Source organism: Agelaius phoeniceus, chromosome 16 (genome assembly GCF_051311805.1).
Source record: "Agelaius phoeniceus isolate bAgePho1 chromosome 16, bAgePho1.hap1, whole genome shotgun sequence".
NCBI classification, from domain to species: domain Eukaryota; kingdom Metazoa; phylum Chordata; class Aves; order Passeriformes; family Icteridae; genus Agelaius; species Agelaius phoeniceus.
The window spans coordinates 11245985-11259421 of record NC_135280.1 but is presented as its reverse complement, the minus strand read 5'-3'; the positions used below and the strand labels follow the sequence as shown (position 1 = coordinate 11259421).

The 13437-nt window shown below is 44.7% G+C and overlaps 2 protein-coding genes across 4 annotated transcripts in view; one reads left to right on the top strand and one right to left on the bottom strand.

Annotated features, from left to right (window-relative positions):
* The first annotated feature begins 295 nt into the window (after positions 1 to 295).
* Positions 296 to 4616, top strand: LITAFD (LITAF domain containing). Its single transcript, XM_054644087.2, has 4 exons — positions 296 to 395; positions 2771 to 2836; positions 3882 to 4041; positions 4508 to 4616. Exons 1-4 carry the CDS (start codon positions 296 to 298, stop codon positions 4614 to 4616), a joined length of 435 nt encoding a protein of 144 aa, XP_054500062.1.
* A 5230-nt stretch (positions 4617 to 9846) lies between these two features.
* Positions 9847 to 13437, bottom strand: part of USP7 (ubiquitin specific peptidase 7) — a 70074-nt gene continuing 66483 nt past the window's right edge. For all 3 annotated transcript variants that reach the window (XM_054643821.2, XM_054643818.2, XM_054643819.2), the window contains one exon: positions 9847 to 11230. In XM_054643821.2, the coding sequence (XP_054499796.1) occupies positions 11124 to 11230 (107 nt within the window). In that variant the 3' untranslated portion in view covers positions 9847 to 11123. The remainder of the gene's footprint in view (positions 11231 to 13437) is intronic.

Sequence of the window (13437 nt, the reverse complement as noted above, 5' to 3'; positions counted from 1 at the left end):
CTGACTGCTCTCTCTCCACCCTACAAAAAACCAGTGTGAGAACTGCTAATTCCCCTCTGAGCACCACCCGAGTGTGAGAAGCAGGAGCTACAGGAGCACTGGCAAACCTAGAGCAGGGAGAATCAGGCAGGGAAGATTTTCTTTTGCCCTTCTCTAGCAGGTGAGCCTCAGGGGAGGTTTTCTTTTGCCCCTCTCTGGCAGGTGAGCCTCAGGGAAGGTTTTCTTTTGCCCTTCTCTGGCAGGTGAGCCTCAGGGGAGGTTTTCTTTTGCCCTTCTCTGGCAGGAGAGCCGCGGGATGGCGGCGGAGAAGCAGCGGCCGCAGGTGCCCGTGGTGATGTACGAGCCGCACCCCGAGCGGTACCCGGAGCCCTCGGCGCCGCCGCTGGGCCAGGACGGTGAGCGGGGCTGGGAGGGGATCCCAGGGGCTCCCTGGGGTTGGTGTCCAGTGTTGGCATTCCATTGCAAGGGTTCCATTGCCATTACATTGCAAGGGTTCCGTATTGCTGGAGTTTTGTACCTCTGTGATGTTTCTTGTAGGCAGCTCCTCCAGGCACTGACTCTTCCTCATCCTCACAGCACCCAACTGGCTCCAGTTCCCCCTTGGCCAACCAATCCACTCTTTTATACCACTCTTCTTATTGGCTACAGCTGTGGCCTGTTAACATCAGGCCTGCTCCTAATCTTTAGTAATTGGTTCAGCTGCAACTCTTTAGGGGATAAGATTACATTCTATACCACCTTCATTTACCCCTACTGTACCCCCCTACATTCCAGCTCATCACTGAGCACATCTGGGGCCCAGCCTTGCCAGGATGTGATGATTTAGAAAGTGCCTGTGCCAGCATATAAACCCCCGGGTGGGGATAGGGTCTGCTAATAGAAACATCATTAAAATGTTCCTGTGCCTTTAAAGTTCAAAATTCTCAGCATCCACAGTTCCAACTAATGGCAATAAATATTTTTGTTGGTTCAGTTAATATTTTTTTTTAAACCACGTGCTTTATTGCAGCTGTATCACTACCATATTTTCATATTTCTAACGTGCAAGTGTTCAGCCAGCAAACTCTGTACGTGGATGGGCTGTGTCCTGCTTAAATTGTCATCTAGTTTTAGAGTTCTGGCCTTTTCCCTACTGTCCCTGCTGCCCTCCCCAGGTTCCTACAGGGATGAAGAGCCCCTGCCCAGGGGGATGCCCAGGGATATTTCAGCTCCTGGGCTGCAGGAGGTGCCAGGAGCTGCTGCTCTCCTGGGTGGGCTTTTCCTTCTGAACCCCAGGCACTGCTCTCACACCCACACAAGCACCTCACAACACTCCCCATCCTCAGTGATTGTACCTTTGTTACCTTCCTGCTGCTGAGGAAATTGTCATTTACTGGACAGAGCTGGAGAAAAAATCCAAATGGGAGATGAGGCAGTAACCAATAATGATGGATGTGTCAGCCGTGGGCCTCTAAACCTGACTAATTTTCAGATATTTCATTTGGATCAGCTCTCTCTGTAAATATTTTTGTCCTCAAAGATCTCTCAGGCCTTTTTCTAAGCTCAGCAGAGCTTGCAAGAGGCTCTGGAGGAGTCTCACTTGGAGCCACTCAGGCAAGGCACAGGCAGTGCCCACACCCAGCCCTGACTGCAGATCCTCCACTAACACACAGCAAGTGGGAGCTCACCTGTACTAAGCACATTCCTTTTCTAAATCAGAAGGAAATTATTTCAGATTTTTTTTTTTTTACATTTTTTTCCTTACAAATAACACCCCCTTAAAAACTAAACAAAAAAACCAAACAGAAAACTCCTCAAAACCAAAAACTAAACACCAGCCAACCACCACAAACCCCAAATGCCATTGCAAATCTCTACCACTTCTGGCAAGCCATTCAAGAAAATATTGCTAACATTTTTTTTCACCTTTGCCACTATATTTTATCCCACTCTGGAAAATCCTGGTTTTATGTTCCATTGTATCCCTGTGGGCTCATTCATTCCCTGGTTGCACCCACATCCTTTGTGAAAGGTTTGAGCACAGGCTGGATTTAGGGCTGCTCTGCCTTGGGGTGAGAGTTTCTCCAATGCTGTCCAGGCTTGACCAACCAAGATTTCTCTCAGATTTTGTCCTCCTGTCCCAGAGCAGCCCTGTTTGGTACCACATCCACGCCAGCTGGCTGTAAAGCTTTTTACTTAGATTTATTTTGAATGTATTCATGAATGTATTTTTTTAATACAGTCATTTATTTCACCTCAGGTAGGCTGATTGCATTCTTAATTTGAAAGATTAGCAAAAGAACTGAAAAAGCTTGAGGTGTCTTAGTCACCAGCTTCCCTTCTCCCAAAGCAAAAGGAAAAAGATATTTTAACTTTTTTTTTCTTTCTAGAACAGAGTGTGAGGAAATATCTTTGTTGAAAGCTGATTAAGTTTGAACTAGTAAAAAGGCTCTAAATACTAAATAAGGGTAATTACCACTGAAGGTAGAAGTGGTAATTCTACCACTAGAAGGTAGGCTGTGGGTCCTTTATCAGTGGAATCCTTAAATTAAGTTTGAATATCATGACAGTGTTATGCTGCAATGATGGAGTTGCTGCCTTTCATAAGAAATCATTTGGTTTCTCAGCTTTTATAAAAGTGAGGCCAGCAGCCACTGCAGCTCTTCTGTGGCTGCTTCCCCCTGTGCTGGACTTGGCACTCCCTGCAGGCCCCTCTTGTCTCACCCCAAGGGTTTTTGGGAGCCAGAAGCTGCTGTTCCTTACACATTTTGCCCGGTTTTTCTTTGCACAGGGAGCTATGAGTATCCTTCTCCCCCACCTTACTCCTACCGAGAAACCACCATCGTGGAGGAGCCGGGTAAGGCCAGGGCTGTGCTCTGACAGGGCAGGACAGCAGGAGGGAAATGGGCTTGGTGTGAACATCCACACACAGGGTGGGACTTTGCTGACACAACCACAACCTCATAAGCTGGAAAATTTCCACAGAAATGTCAAAAGATAAGCTAAGGATAATAATGCAAGGAATTCAGACTTGATTGTCCAGCATTAGCCAATCTACACAAGTACCCAAAAACCCCAAAAACAAACCAAACCAAAAAGGCCAGAAGCCAGGGCTCTCAGAACAAATAATTTTAAGGCCAATGTTCCTGTTCTAGTCACTTTTATGAAGTGGAGAATCTCAAAGGATTTGCTGAGGAGAGGCTTTGAAGAACAGTCAGTAACACCTCATACAGGAGGAAAGGAGACACATTTTTAAATATCCCTAAAACCAGAAGGCACTTGAACTCAGACATGCTCTATCCTATCTATCTAACAGATACCTTCCCACTCCTCACATTTTGCCTCAGGCTACAGTGTGAAGTTGTACCCTAAACATGATTTAGGATCCTTAAAATGGTATTTTTTTACTGAAAACATTTCTGAAAAAAATATCCTTCATGTATCTACAAGGGGTGTGCCCCTCAGGGAATAAGACAGTCAAGTCTAGACTGCAAAAACATGAGCTAGAGACTAAGTGAGAACAGCACCAGCAGCTGTAGCTACAAACACCTACAGCTGTTTTGTAGGTGTAAGAGAAACTGCTTTGATGACTTTCTCATAACTACTGAAAAGCTGATCCAGAAAGTTCCCCAACCTCCTTCAAATCTCTTCTTCAGGGAGAACAAGGATTTTCATTTCATTTTAAATATCAGAAGAGAAACCCTCAGAGTCAGAGTACATCCACAGAGGGTGGTGGGGACACACAGAAACAGCACAGTGGTTCTTAGAAATACACCTGAAATCAACAATAATAACATGGATGCCACGTTAAGAACCCACATTCTCTGAATTTAGGCTTTTTAACTTGCAAAATATTTCCTGTGCTTCTAATTTGGCTGCTTCTCCTCTCCTCCTGAACTCAGTTTATTTGGTGCCCCAGCCTCCCATCATCGTGGCAGGGATCTTCTCCAGCAAACCAACATCCACAATCTGTCCTTCCTGCCGCCAGCACATCACCACCCAGGTCACCTACAGACTGGGCAAGCTCTCCTACCTCCTGTGCACCAGCCTCTGCATGGTTGGGTAAGTTTTCACGGTCACTGTGCAGATTCAGCACAGCAGAAGGTTAAAAATGAGTAATTAAAAATCAAAGTTCTAGTTAGTGCCTATACAGACAGTTTGCCCTTCTCCACTTGATGAGAAGCCATCCTGTCCTTTCTAGATACAGTGATCATGGCTACAGGGGATGCAAACTTGCTAAATTTATCCCAGTATGTTTCACTTTTCATAAAACAAGCAGAAATTAGTACAACACTGTCTCCTTCCCAACTGTAATTTAGAATCAGGCTCAGGAACAGACTCATGAATACGTCAGAAGCGAAGATAAATTTTTTGGAAGATATTTTAAACCTTAATAGACTTGGGAAAGAAGAGGATTCACACAGTGAAAAGGCAGACAGAACAAGGCAGGGGGAAATCACAGCTGTGGCCAGCAGGAAAGGGAAGGCAGAAATCATTCTGTGCATGTCCATCTCCCCTTTGGCTCCAGGTGCTGCTTCGGATGCTGCTTCGTCCCTCTCTTCATCAAGATCTTCAAGGATGCAGATCATTACTGTCCATACTGCCAATTTCACATTTATAGATACAAAAGACTATAGAAACAAACTTTATGCAACCAGATGCTGTAAAGCCTCTATTTCCTAATGGCATAAGATTCTGCACATAAAACTACTGCTAGGAAACTCCCAGGACTATGCTTAGGTTCTGCAGCTCCCTTGCTGGTGAACCCACCTGGTAAACTCCAGTTTAGCACCATATGGTTGGACTGGCTATAAAACAAAAAAACACTTCAAGACTAATTTGCACTATCATTTAATTTATGCTCTGTTTGATTCGCTGCCCTGTGCTGTGAAGTTTCCAGCTGGTGAGTTCTTCAGATCCTCTCAAATCTCCCACCCAGCTGGGACACAGACTCCTCTGGACCTCCCAGCCCACCACTACCCAAAGTTTGGACATGGATGTTTCAGAGAAGCTTTTACCTTCTCTGCACTGGAACTGACTGGCTGGGATTTCATTTCTCTCTGCTCTTCTCCCTGCAGGATCTACCCCTGCAGGGCTGTGGGTGGTACAGTGTAGCTGATTATTTATTAACAAAACACTAAGTTATGAGACTGTCTTTACTCTGTTATGTATGAGGTAAGAAAATAAACCTGTTATTGTTCACAACACTGGCAAATCTGCTGTGTGCATTGCTGCCATGCCCTGCTGCACCCAGAGCAGAGATGCAGGTCACTGGGACACCCCCTTCACATTAACAAGGTACAATGCAAAAGGCAAACACACAAAGAAGAAAAATCAGCAAGCACAGCTTAAAAAAAGTCACCACAACACAAGGTCTTTATTTTACCTCTCAGCCTTCTCACTGCAGTGCATCATCTCCCAAAGCAGGATTTATTAGACTTCACCTTCACACAGAACTTCACAGTCCCTTACCTTGTGCAATCAAATACCTGCAATTACAATGCCCAGGAGGTGCCCAGACCCTTCTCACCACTGACAGCAGCAGCAGCTGCTGCAGCTTATTGCTGGCTGGAAAAATAAACAGAGGAAGAGAAGAAACTCGTGCACTTCCATGTTATAACATCATCAGTGCTTTCACATTGGCACACATGAGGGCAAGGGCATGCAGGGCAGCAGCACCGGGGCTGCTCCCCAACCCTGCACTACGGGCACCTAAAGAGCTGAAAGAGATCCTAATCCAAACTGTGCAGGTGTGTGACCACGCTCCCTGTGCTGTGATCGGTGCCCGGTCCCTGGTGTGACCAGTGTCCCTGTCCCTGTGCTGTGATCAGTGCCCTGTCCCTGGTGTGACCAGTGTCCCTGCAATGGCCAGTGTCCCTGTCCCTGTGCAGGGTCCCTGTGCAGGGACCAGTGTCCCTGTCCCTGCGCAGTGTCCCTGTGCACTGCCCCTGTCCCTGCACAGTGTCGCTGTCCCTGTGCACTGCCCCTGTTCCTGTGCAGTGTCCCTGTGCAGTGCCCCTGTTCCTGTGCAGTGTCCCTGTGGAGTGACCAGTGCCCCTGCCCCTGTCCAGTGTCCCTGTCCCTGTGCAGTGTCCCTGTGCAGTGTCCCTGTCCCTGTGCAGTGCCCCTGTCCCTGTGCAGTGCCCCTGTCCCTGGGCAGGGTCCCTGTCCCTGTCCGGTCACTCACTGACCGTGGCCGCCGTCCCGGGGCACCGCCTGCCACCGCCCCCTGCTGGGCACGGGGCGCACTGCGCGCTCCACCCGCGGGACACCGGGACAGGAACAGGGACAGGGACACCGGGACAGGGACACCGGGACAGGGTCAAGGACAAGGGCAGGGACACCGGGAAAGGGGCAGGAACACCGAGTCAGGTCAGAGCCCCCAGCGGCTCCTCCGGCGGCTGGCACAGGACACAGCAAAGGCAAGGTCTGGCTGCTGGACACTGGGGTTGAAGGCAACTGTTAGAAAAGAGCTTCAGGAACGGCGCTGCCACCAGTCCTGTGACCCTAAGCCATCTGTCACAGCCTGCACCACAAACTGCCCCTACTGAGCTGATCCCAGCTCCCTTAAACTGGGCTGGGCATATGCACGATTTTTATTTCAACACCTGCACCACTGCAGCCTTTAGACCACAGAAACCCCAGACTTCAGACAGTGAGAGGTGAAAAACCATAACCAATACATGTAAAAACTGTTTAACAACGTTTTCCCAGCCCTACATGAAACCCAGAGCCAACATTCCACAGCCCCCTCAACACCCAGCCATCCCCAGAGCAGCTGCCACAGATTTCCCTCCTCTGTACCAAGGTCAGGGACTGTCCCCCACAGCCACCCAACCTGCTGTGACCTGATGGAACACAAACCCTCAAGGATGGAAGGCACACAGATGGCAGCACAACAGGTTTTACCAATTCACACATTTTTTTAGGATGTTAAGATTTTTCTCTATTTTAAAATGTGGCTGTGAAACCACAAGTGTTGCTGTTAATTAGTGGTAAATAATGCACCAAGTCAGTGACATAATCAGGAAAGGTGCAAACCCCAAATCCACACGTACATACATACAGCAAAGAAATTACATAAATATATGACTTGAGATGTGCAAGAGGTATTTAACAGAAGTAGCCAGGACATTTTTACACCACTATTTATAAGTACAATAGTTTTACACAACTATTTAATAAAAAATAAAAGCTCCCAGCATAGCAAATTTAATTTAATTAACCTGGGACAGAAATTAAATAGAACACAGATTTGGAGCCGGATTAGGACATATCACATGTGAACATTTCCCCCTTTTTCTGATCCCTAAGACCAGGCAGGTTTAACAGCCAACAATCAATGACACTTGCTGCTCTCACACCAAACAGTGACACTCTGCACCGCAGTACCAAAATGCTTCAGGAAAAACACAGGCTCAAAATGTGGAAGCTGAAGTACAAGTCAGAATTTACCTTCTTGTAGGGGCATAGAATATAAGTAAATAAAGGTAATACAGCAAGTAATCTTACCTGCTAAAGAGTTGCAGCTGGGTTAATTATTAAAGATTAGGAGGCCTGACTTTAACAGGCCACAGCTGTAGCCAATAAGAAGAGTGTTATAAAAGAGTGGGGATTGGTGGGTTGAGGGGAACTGGAGTCAGTTGGATACTGTGAGAAGAAGGAAGAGTCAGTGCCCAGAGCTGCCTACAAGAAACATCACAGAGGTATGAAACTCCAGCAATATGGAACCTCTGCAATAAAATGACAATAGAACCCTTGCAATGGAATGACAACACCTTCTGGCCAGCACACCTTACATTATTAATGCCACTCCTAACACACAATTGAGCTGAATTTTGTAAACTTCATCTACTCGATCTAACCAAAATCTCCCTGAGTTCTGAGCGACCCAAGAGCTGTAACTCCCACTCCTGTACAGAACGAAGAGCCAAGACACCAAAGCAGTGCTTACCCCGGGCTATTTTATTTACAATATGTACAGTTCCTACAGAAAACGATTGCTCACAGAGGATTTCACACAGCAACCCCCCGGCGTGGCTCCGATGGGCGCTGCCGCCAGCGCAGCCCCACGCTCCGGGGCCGGGTGGGGACACTGCTGGCACAGGTGGGGACGCTGCTGGCACGGGTGGGGACGCCGCTGGCATGGGTGGGGACGCCGCTGGCACGGGGATCCTGGAGGAGCTGGAGGGCAGCAGCTGAGGTAGATCCGGGGTGCGGGAGGCGCTCGCTCTGCTCGTCCTGCCCGGGTGGCTGTGCTAGCCTGGGCCAGCCTGGGCGGGTGAAGGGGCTGGGGCTGGCAGCACTCTCTGGTCAGCAACTCTCACTGGTGTGATCTGCTCAGATTGCACAGAATGCTTTGGACTCCTTTAGGATAAAAGGCACTATGTAAATCTACAGGAACCACGCTCTGTTTTGCTAGGGAGAATTTGGATGGGCTGTTAACATGTTGCTCTGATGCTGTGTACCATGAAATTACATCCTTATTGCTTAATACTTATATTACCATTACCTTAATTTAATGCATTCACTGTCTACTATCCAGATAATTCCAAAATCTAAATAAAGAAATGGAAAGCATGGCAATTTTGAAGAATGTATTCTTGTAAATTTTTTTCAATGAACTAAACAAACATACTGCACCTGAGAAACCCTCCTGTCCTCCTCTTCATAGGTATTTCCACAAGTTACTTCAGTAACAAGTACAATGTGCTCCAAAACATTTTTTTTTCCAGAAAATCCTTCAGTAATTGAAAACTGCATATGGAATGCCTCAAAGTATGGACATCACCAAACTAGCATAGGAATAGCACAAATACTGAAGCACATAAAATCCAGTCATCTAAAACCCAAAAGGCACCCAAAATCTACTGTTTTTTCTTCTGAAACAGGAAGGATTACGTTTCTTAAGATAGTCCCTAAAAACTGCCACCATCCCATAAATGAATGTGAAAACTTAGTGACATTCAGATACAAGCTCAATTTCCTATCAGTCTAAACAATGCTAAATAGAATTAGGGCTTACTACTGCTGACCAGAGCCTCTGATTCACAGGAACAGTTTGGAAACCAATCCTGACATTTACTGAAAGCCTGCAGAGACAATCCAAGTACCAGTAAAACCAGCCCTGGGATGGTGCAGTTGTCACCAGCCTGTGGAAATGCAAAGCAAAGAAAGCTTTCTCACTTAAGGCATGCCAGATAAGCACTTCCCTCTATGCTAACCTACACACACAGACAGCAAAACAAAAGTAAACAACTAGTTTGCCTTGACTGGAAATAAGAGACAGTTAAAAGCACTGCAAGAAACAAACTAAAACAAGAATCAAACATTCCTAGAACTTGCACCTTCTGTTTTGGTTATGAATACAGGGAACACGTTACAGAGGGAATCTATTACTCTATGAAGTGACCTTACCTTTAGAGACTCCAGATTTCACTTTACACCATTTATAATATTAGACTTGAGAATCTGGACCACAAAATTTTTTACAGGCAGGCAGAGTCCAGTCTACCACAAAGACTCTACTACAAGCTTTACAAACAAACTAGTAAAATAATTTTTCCATTTGTCTTTTTTGTACATGGCTCCTTTCCTGGAAAACCTTTTATTTGTTAAACTCAAATGTGACTAGTTAGGATGTAAAAAAGCCAAACCCCACAAAAACCTCCAAACCCCAAAACTATTAAACAGAAACCCCCACAAAGTTTCCCCAAAACAACAAATGAGAATTATACAATTGTCAACACTTAAGGAAAAAGAAAACCACACCTTTAGCAAAATCTCATTAATGAAAACGTTTCCCAAAACTCTATTTCCAAGGAGAGGAGAAATCTTCTTCAATGTCCATGTCATCACTCATCAAAAAAAATTTTATAGAAAATTTTATTCAACATACAACATTTTCCAGCAAAAAAAGGCAATATACAGGAAGAGGAGTTGTACACTGCGGCTACAGAAACAAAATAAAATACTGGAAAAGAATGTAAAATTAAGTGTGAATTGCTGATTCTATCTTTACTGCACTCAAAACTAGACACGCGGCTGGCATTAGCTCCAAAGAAAAGGAAGCAGTCTGGGGACTGAAATAAAACTACACACAATGAATATCAACATCAGTGAAATTCACTTGCAGACTCACCCAATAAAATTAACCTCCAAGTGTTAAATTGTACATGTTCATTCATTAAATATACAATTGCTTTTTTCAGTTTTTTTTTCTTCTTTTTTCGTTTTTTTTCCTCCTTTTTTATACAAAGTCAACAGCTTACTAAACACTAGTGAGCATGCCCTCTGTGCTAAAAGGCTAGTTCTTGTGTTTTCCCCATCTCTTCCCATGGTAACTAAATTAATGATATTTATAATCTTTTCACTTGCTTTTGCCAACTTTTGAGTGTCATTCTATTTGCCAGGAGATGGCATAATCAATCACAACGGTATTTCTCAGTGGTTGGAAATTTCATAAAAAGACCCAAATATCTCTTTTTAGGACTCGGGGCATCCACTTGGTAAAACGGGATGCACAGTATTGACTAAATTAAATGAAAACTAGTTTATTAAAAAAGATTCTATGAAGCTGGAGGAGACAAAAATCCCGAATAAGTGCCAACAATGTACACAATAAAGTAGAGATTGCTATTTATTGATGATGTGAGTTTTTCTTTTGCATTTACAAATGCACAAAAATGTCATTTAAAGTATAACTGAAGGAAATAAATCTGATGTGAGTCTAAACATAAGACTTACTAGCTGCAGTGATGGTGAACACCACATGGGAAGGGCAGCCAGTCAGCTTATGCCATCTATAAACGTACTACAGACAAATAATTTTGCCAATGTCAACTGTTCTACTAAACTCTTCCCTCATTATGCTGACAATTGCCTTGCATTACGTTTACCATAAAATAACTCTCATTGGCATCCAAGCTTTTATAAAAACACCTTCATTTTGCTCAAAAAGGGCAGTCAATAGATACAGAGAAGCCAAACTGAACAGCCTCAACAAAATAAAATTAACATCAGCAGCAAATCCTCTTGCTGAAGACTTCAGATATAGTGCACGTGTACCAAAGTTCTACAGTTGTTAAAAAGGTGCACACACACACTTATTTTTGTCCCTTGCCTTGACAATCTGGTTAAGTAAGTCAGTTATGGATTTTAATAGCTTTTTCAAGGTAAGTGTAGCGACTTCTCTTTGGGGCTTTATTGAAATGGTCAAGCCCTAGCCATGGCCTTGGATGAGACATGTTGCCTAGAAAAGAAAAGAGAAAAAAATAATGAAGTTTTAAGACTAAATTGGAAAAATGTTTCCATTACACAACCTAGTCCTGTGTGCCCTGCCCACAGTGTCCACAGGGAGGGCAGAGGAGTGCGCAGCCAGAGGGGCAGGGTTTTCCTTCCAGCAGCACATTCACAGCTCCTTCTGCAGCAGGTACCTGCTTTTTGTCTTCTTAGTCACCTACAGGACTTCACAGCAGTGAAGGCTGTGCTAAAGCAAGATAAGCACTGTTATGGCCAGAGGCACATCACAGTACCAGCTCTCACCAAAGTGCTGAGCCTGTTTCAAACAGGGAGGATCTGCCATTGAAACAGCATTTGACAACCAACAGTATTTGCCATAATCTCTGCTATCCCTATCATCTGGTTTTAGTGGAAATATCTGTTTAATTCATGTAAAATGCAAATAATGCTAATTAAGAAATCATGAAACTGACCCTCCTCTTTATTTTCTAAGAAAAAACCCTAGTCACTTAGATTGCAAAGAAAATATACAGATTTTTTTTCATTTGTTCAACCCAATATTATTTATTCTACTGCTAATTTTAATGAAAAACCACAGTCCACATACTTCTTGCAAATGGGAGAAATTCTCTTTTAAGATGTTCTCAATGCAGAGCATCCAATGTTCTTTGAAGTGAAATGATAAAGGCAGAAACCAAAGAGGCCCCCAGCAAAGAAAGTACATTCTACATTCAAAGCCATCAGCTGCAACCACTAAAGCATAAAACATGTGACCTTGTTGGTTGCCTGCATCTGCATTTTGTGATATATTTTCTTCAATCAAAATTATTTTGGGGTTTTTTTTCTTGTTTGACATAATGGTCAATATCAAATTAAAAGAGAACTGCCAATCTTAGTGGGAGAATTTGAATGTTTCTGAAGAAAGAAATGAGATCCTACATGGTTGGTGCCAGCACAGTCACAGCTATACTTGGTGTACCTTGGCAACAGCAGAGGGACACTACTGACATCAGCTACACCAATCAAACTGTGCAGTGCCCCAGCTTTGGTTCCATCAGTCCAGTGTGTGCTAAAAGCTGGCATTTGGAGAAATTAATTCTATCAAAGCAATATTTTCTCACAGGGGTGAATTCCATGAACTCTCAAATAAAAACCTTTTGCTCTTACATTCCTTACAATTCCTACAAACAGTTCAAGTTCTCCCTTCTCCACATTCTGTGCCTCTGACCTGGTCACTGGTTGGTTTTTCAAGCTGTTTTGGCACCACTGGCTCTGCCTTGCTCACCAAGGCCAGCAGCTCATTCCAGACTATTGCCTTTCCCTCCCTGACCCATGAGGGATGGATAAAATCAGGACTCTGCCTGCTCTGACCACAGCAGAGAGAGTTTGTCTGTCTGGAGAAATGCCCATCTCCAAGCTGACCATCCAGAGAGCCTCCACCAGCAGTGCCCAGAGGTGACTGTGACACACTCCTGGGCTCTGGGGTGACTTGTGCAGCTGCAGACACTCAGCTCTGGAAGCCAAAGCCTGCCTGTGCTACCCACACAACAAAAGGACTGTTTGCTAGGCTCCTGCAAGTAATAACACATGTCTAACTCTCTGCAGGTTTTGAAATAAATGGACAGTTACAGGATTTCTTTACAGCTGTTACACCAAACCAGAGCACAGCTGGGGAAAAATAGAGAAAGCTCAACCCTAGCAAAACCTGCCAATAAAAAATCAGAATTCCTAATTGTCAGAAAAACAGAACAGCAGAGAGTCAGTGCAACTCACAGAGAGGAACACTCAGCTAAGCTGGCAGAAGAAACCCCAATGAATTCAAGGGTTTCAATGGATCCCTGATTGTGGATGCAAAGGTGCCATTCCCAAATAGAACTCTCCAAAGAGGAACAGGAGAGATTTGGATTTAGAAGCACTGCTGCAGGTTGCCCAGAGGAGCTGCAGCTGTCCCAGCCCTGGAAGTGTCCAAGGCCAGCTTTGATGGGGCCCTGTGTGACTGGTCTGGTGTGTGGCATCTGGCAGCAGGCTGGAATGGGATGATCTTTAAGGCACCTCCCAGCCCAACCCATGCTATGGCTATGAAAACACTCCTGTGGTGGAACACCTGAAGGATTAACCTGGTTTCTCCCATGTGTAAATATCTAAGAAAACAGAGGTTTAAATGTCAGTCAAGTAAACTAGATGACAGCCAATCCAGAGACAAATTTAGAATGGAGC

Coding starts and splice junctions, on each gene's coding strand:
- LITAFD (XM_054644087.2), top strand. CDS start 296: ATGGCGGCGGAGAAGCAGCGGCCGCAGGTGCCCGTGGTGATGTACGAG. Junction 396..2,770: donor GCCGCCGCTGGGCCAGGACG/GTGAGCGGGGCT, acceptor TTCTTTGCACAG/GGAGCTATGAGTATCCTTCT. Junction 2,837..3,881: donor CACCATCGTGGAGGAGCCGG/GTAAGGCCAGGG, acceptor TCCTGAACTCAG/TTTATTTGGTGCCCCAGCCT.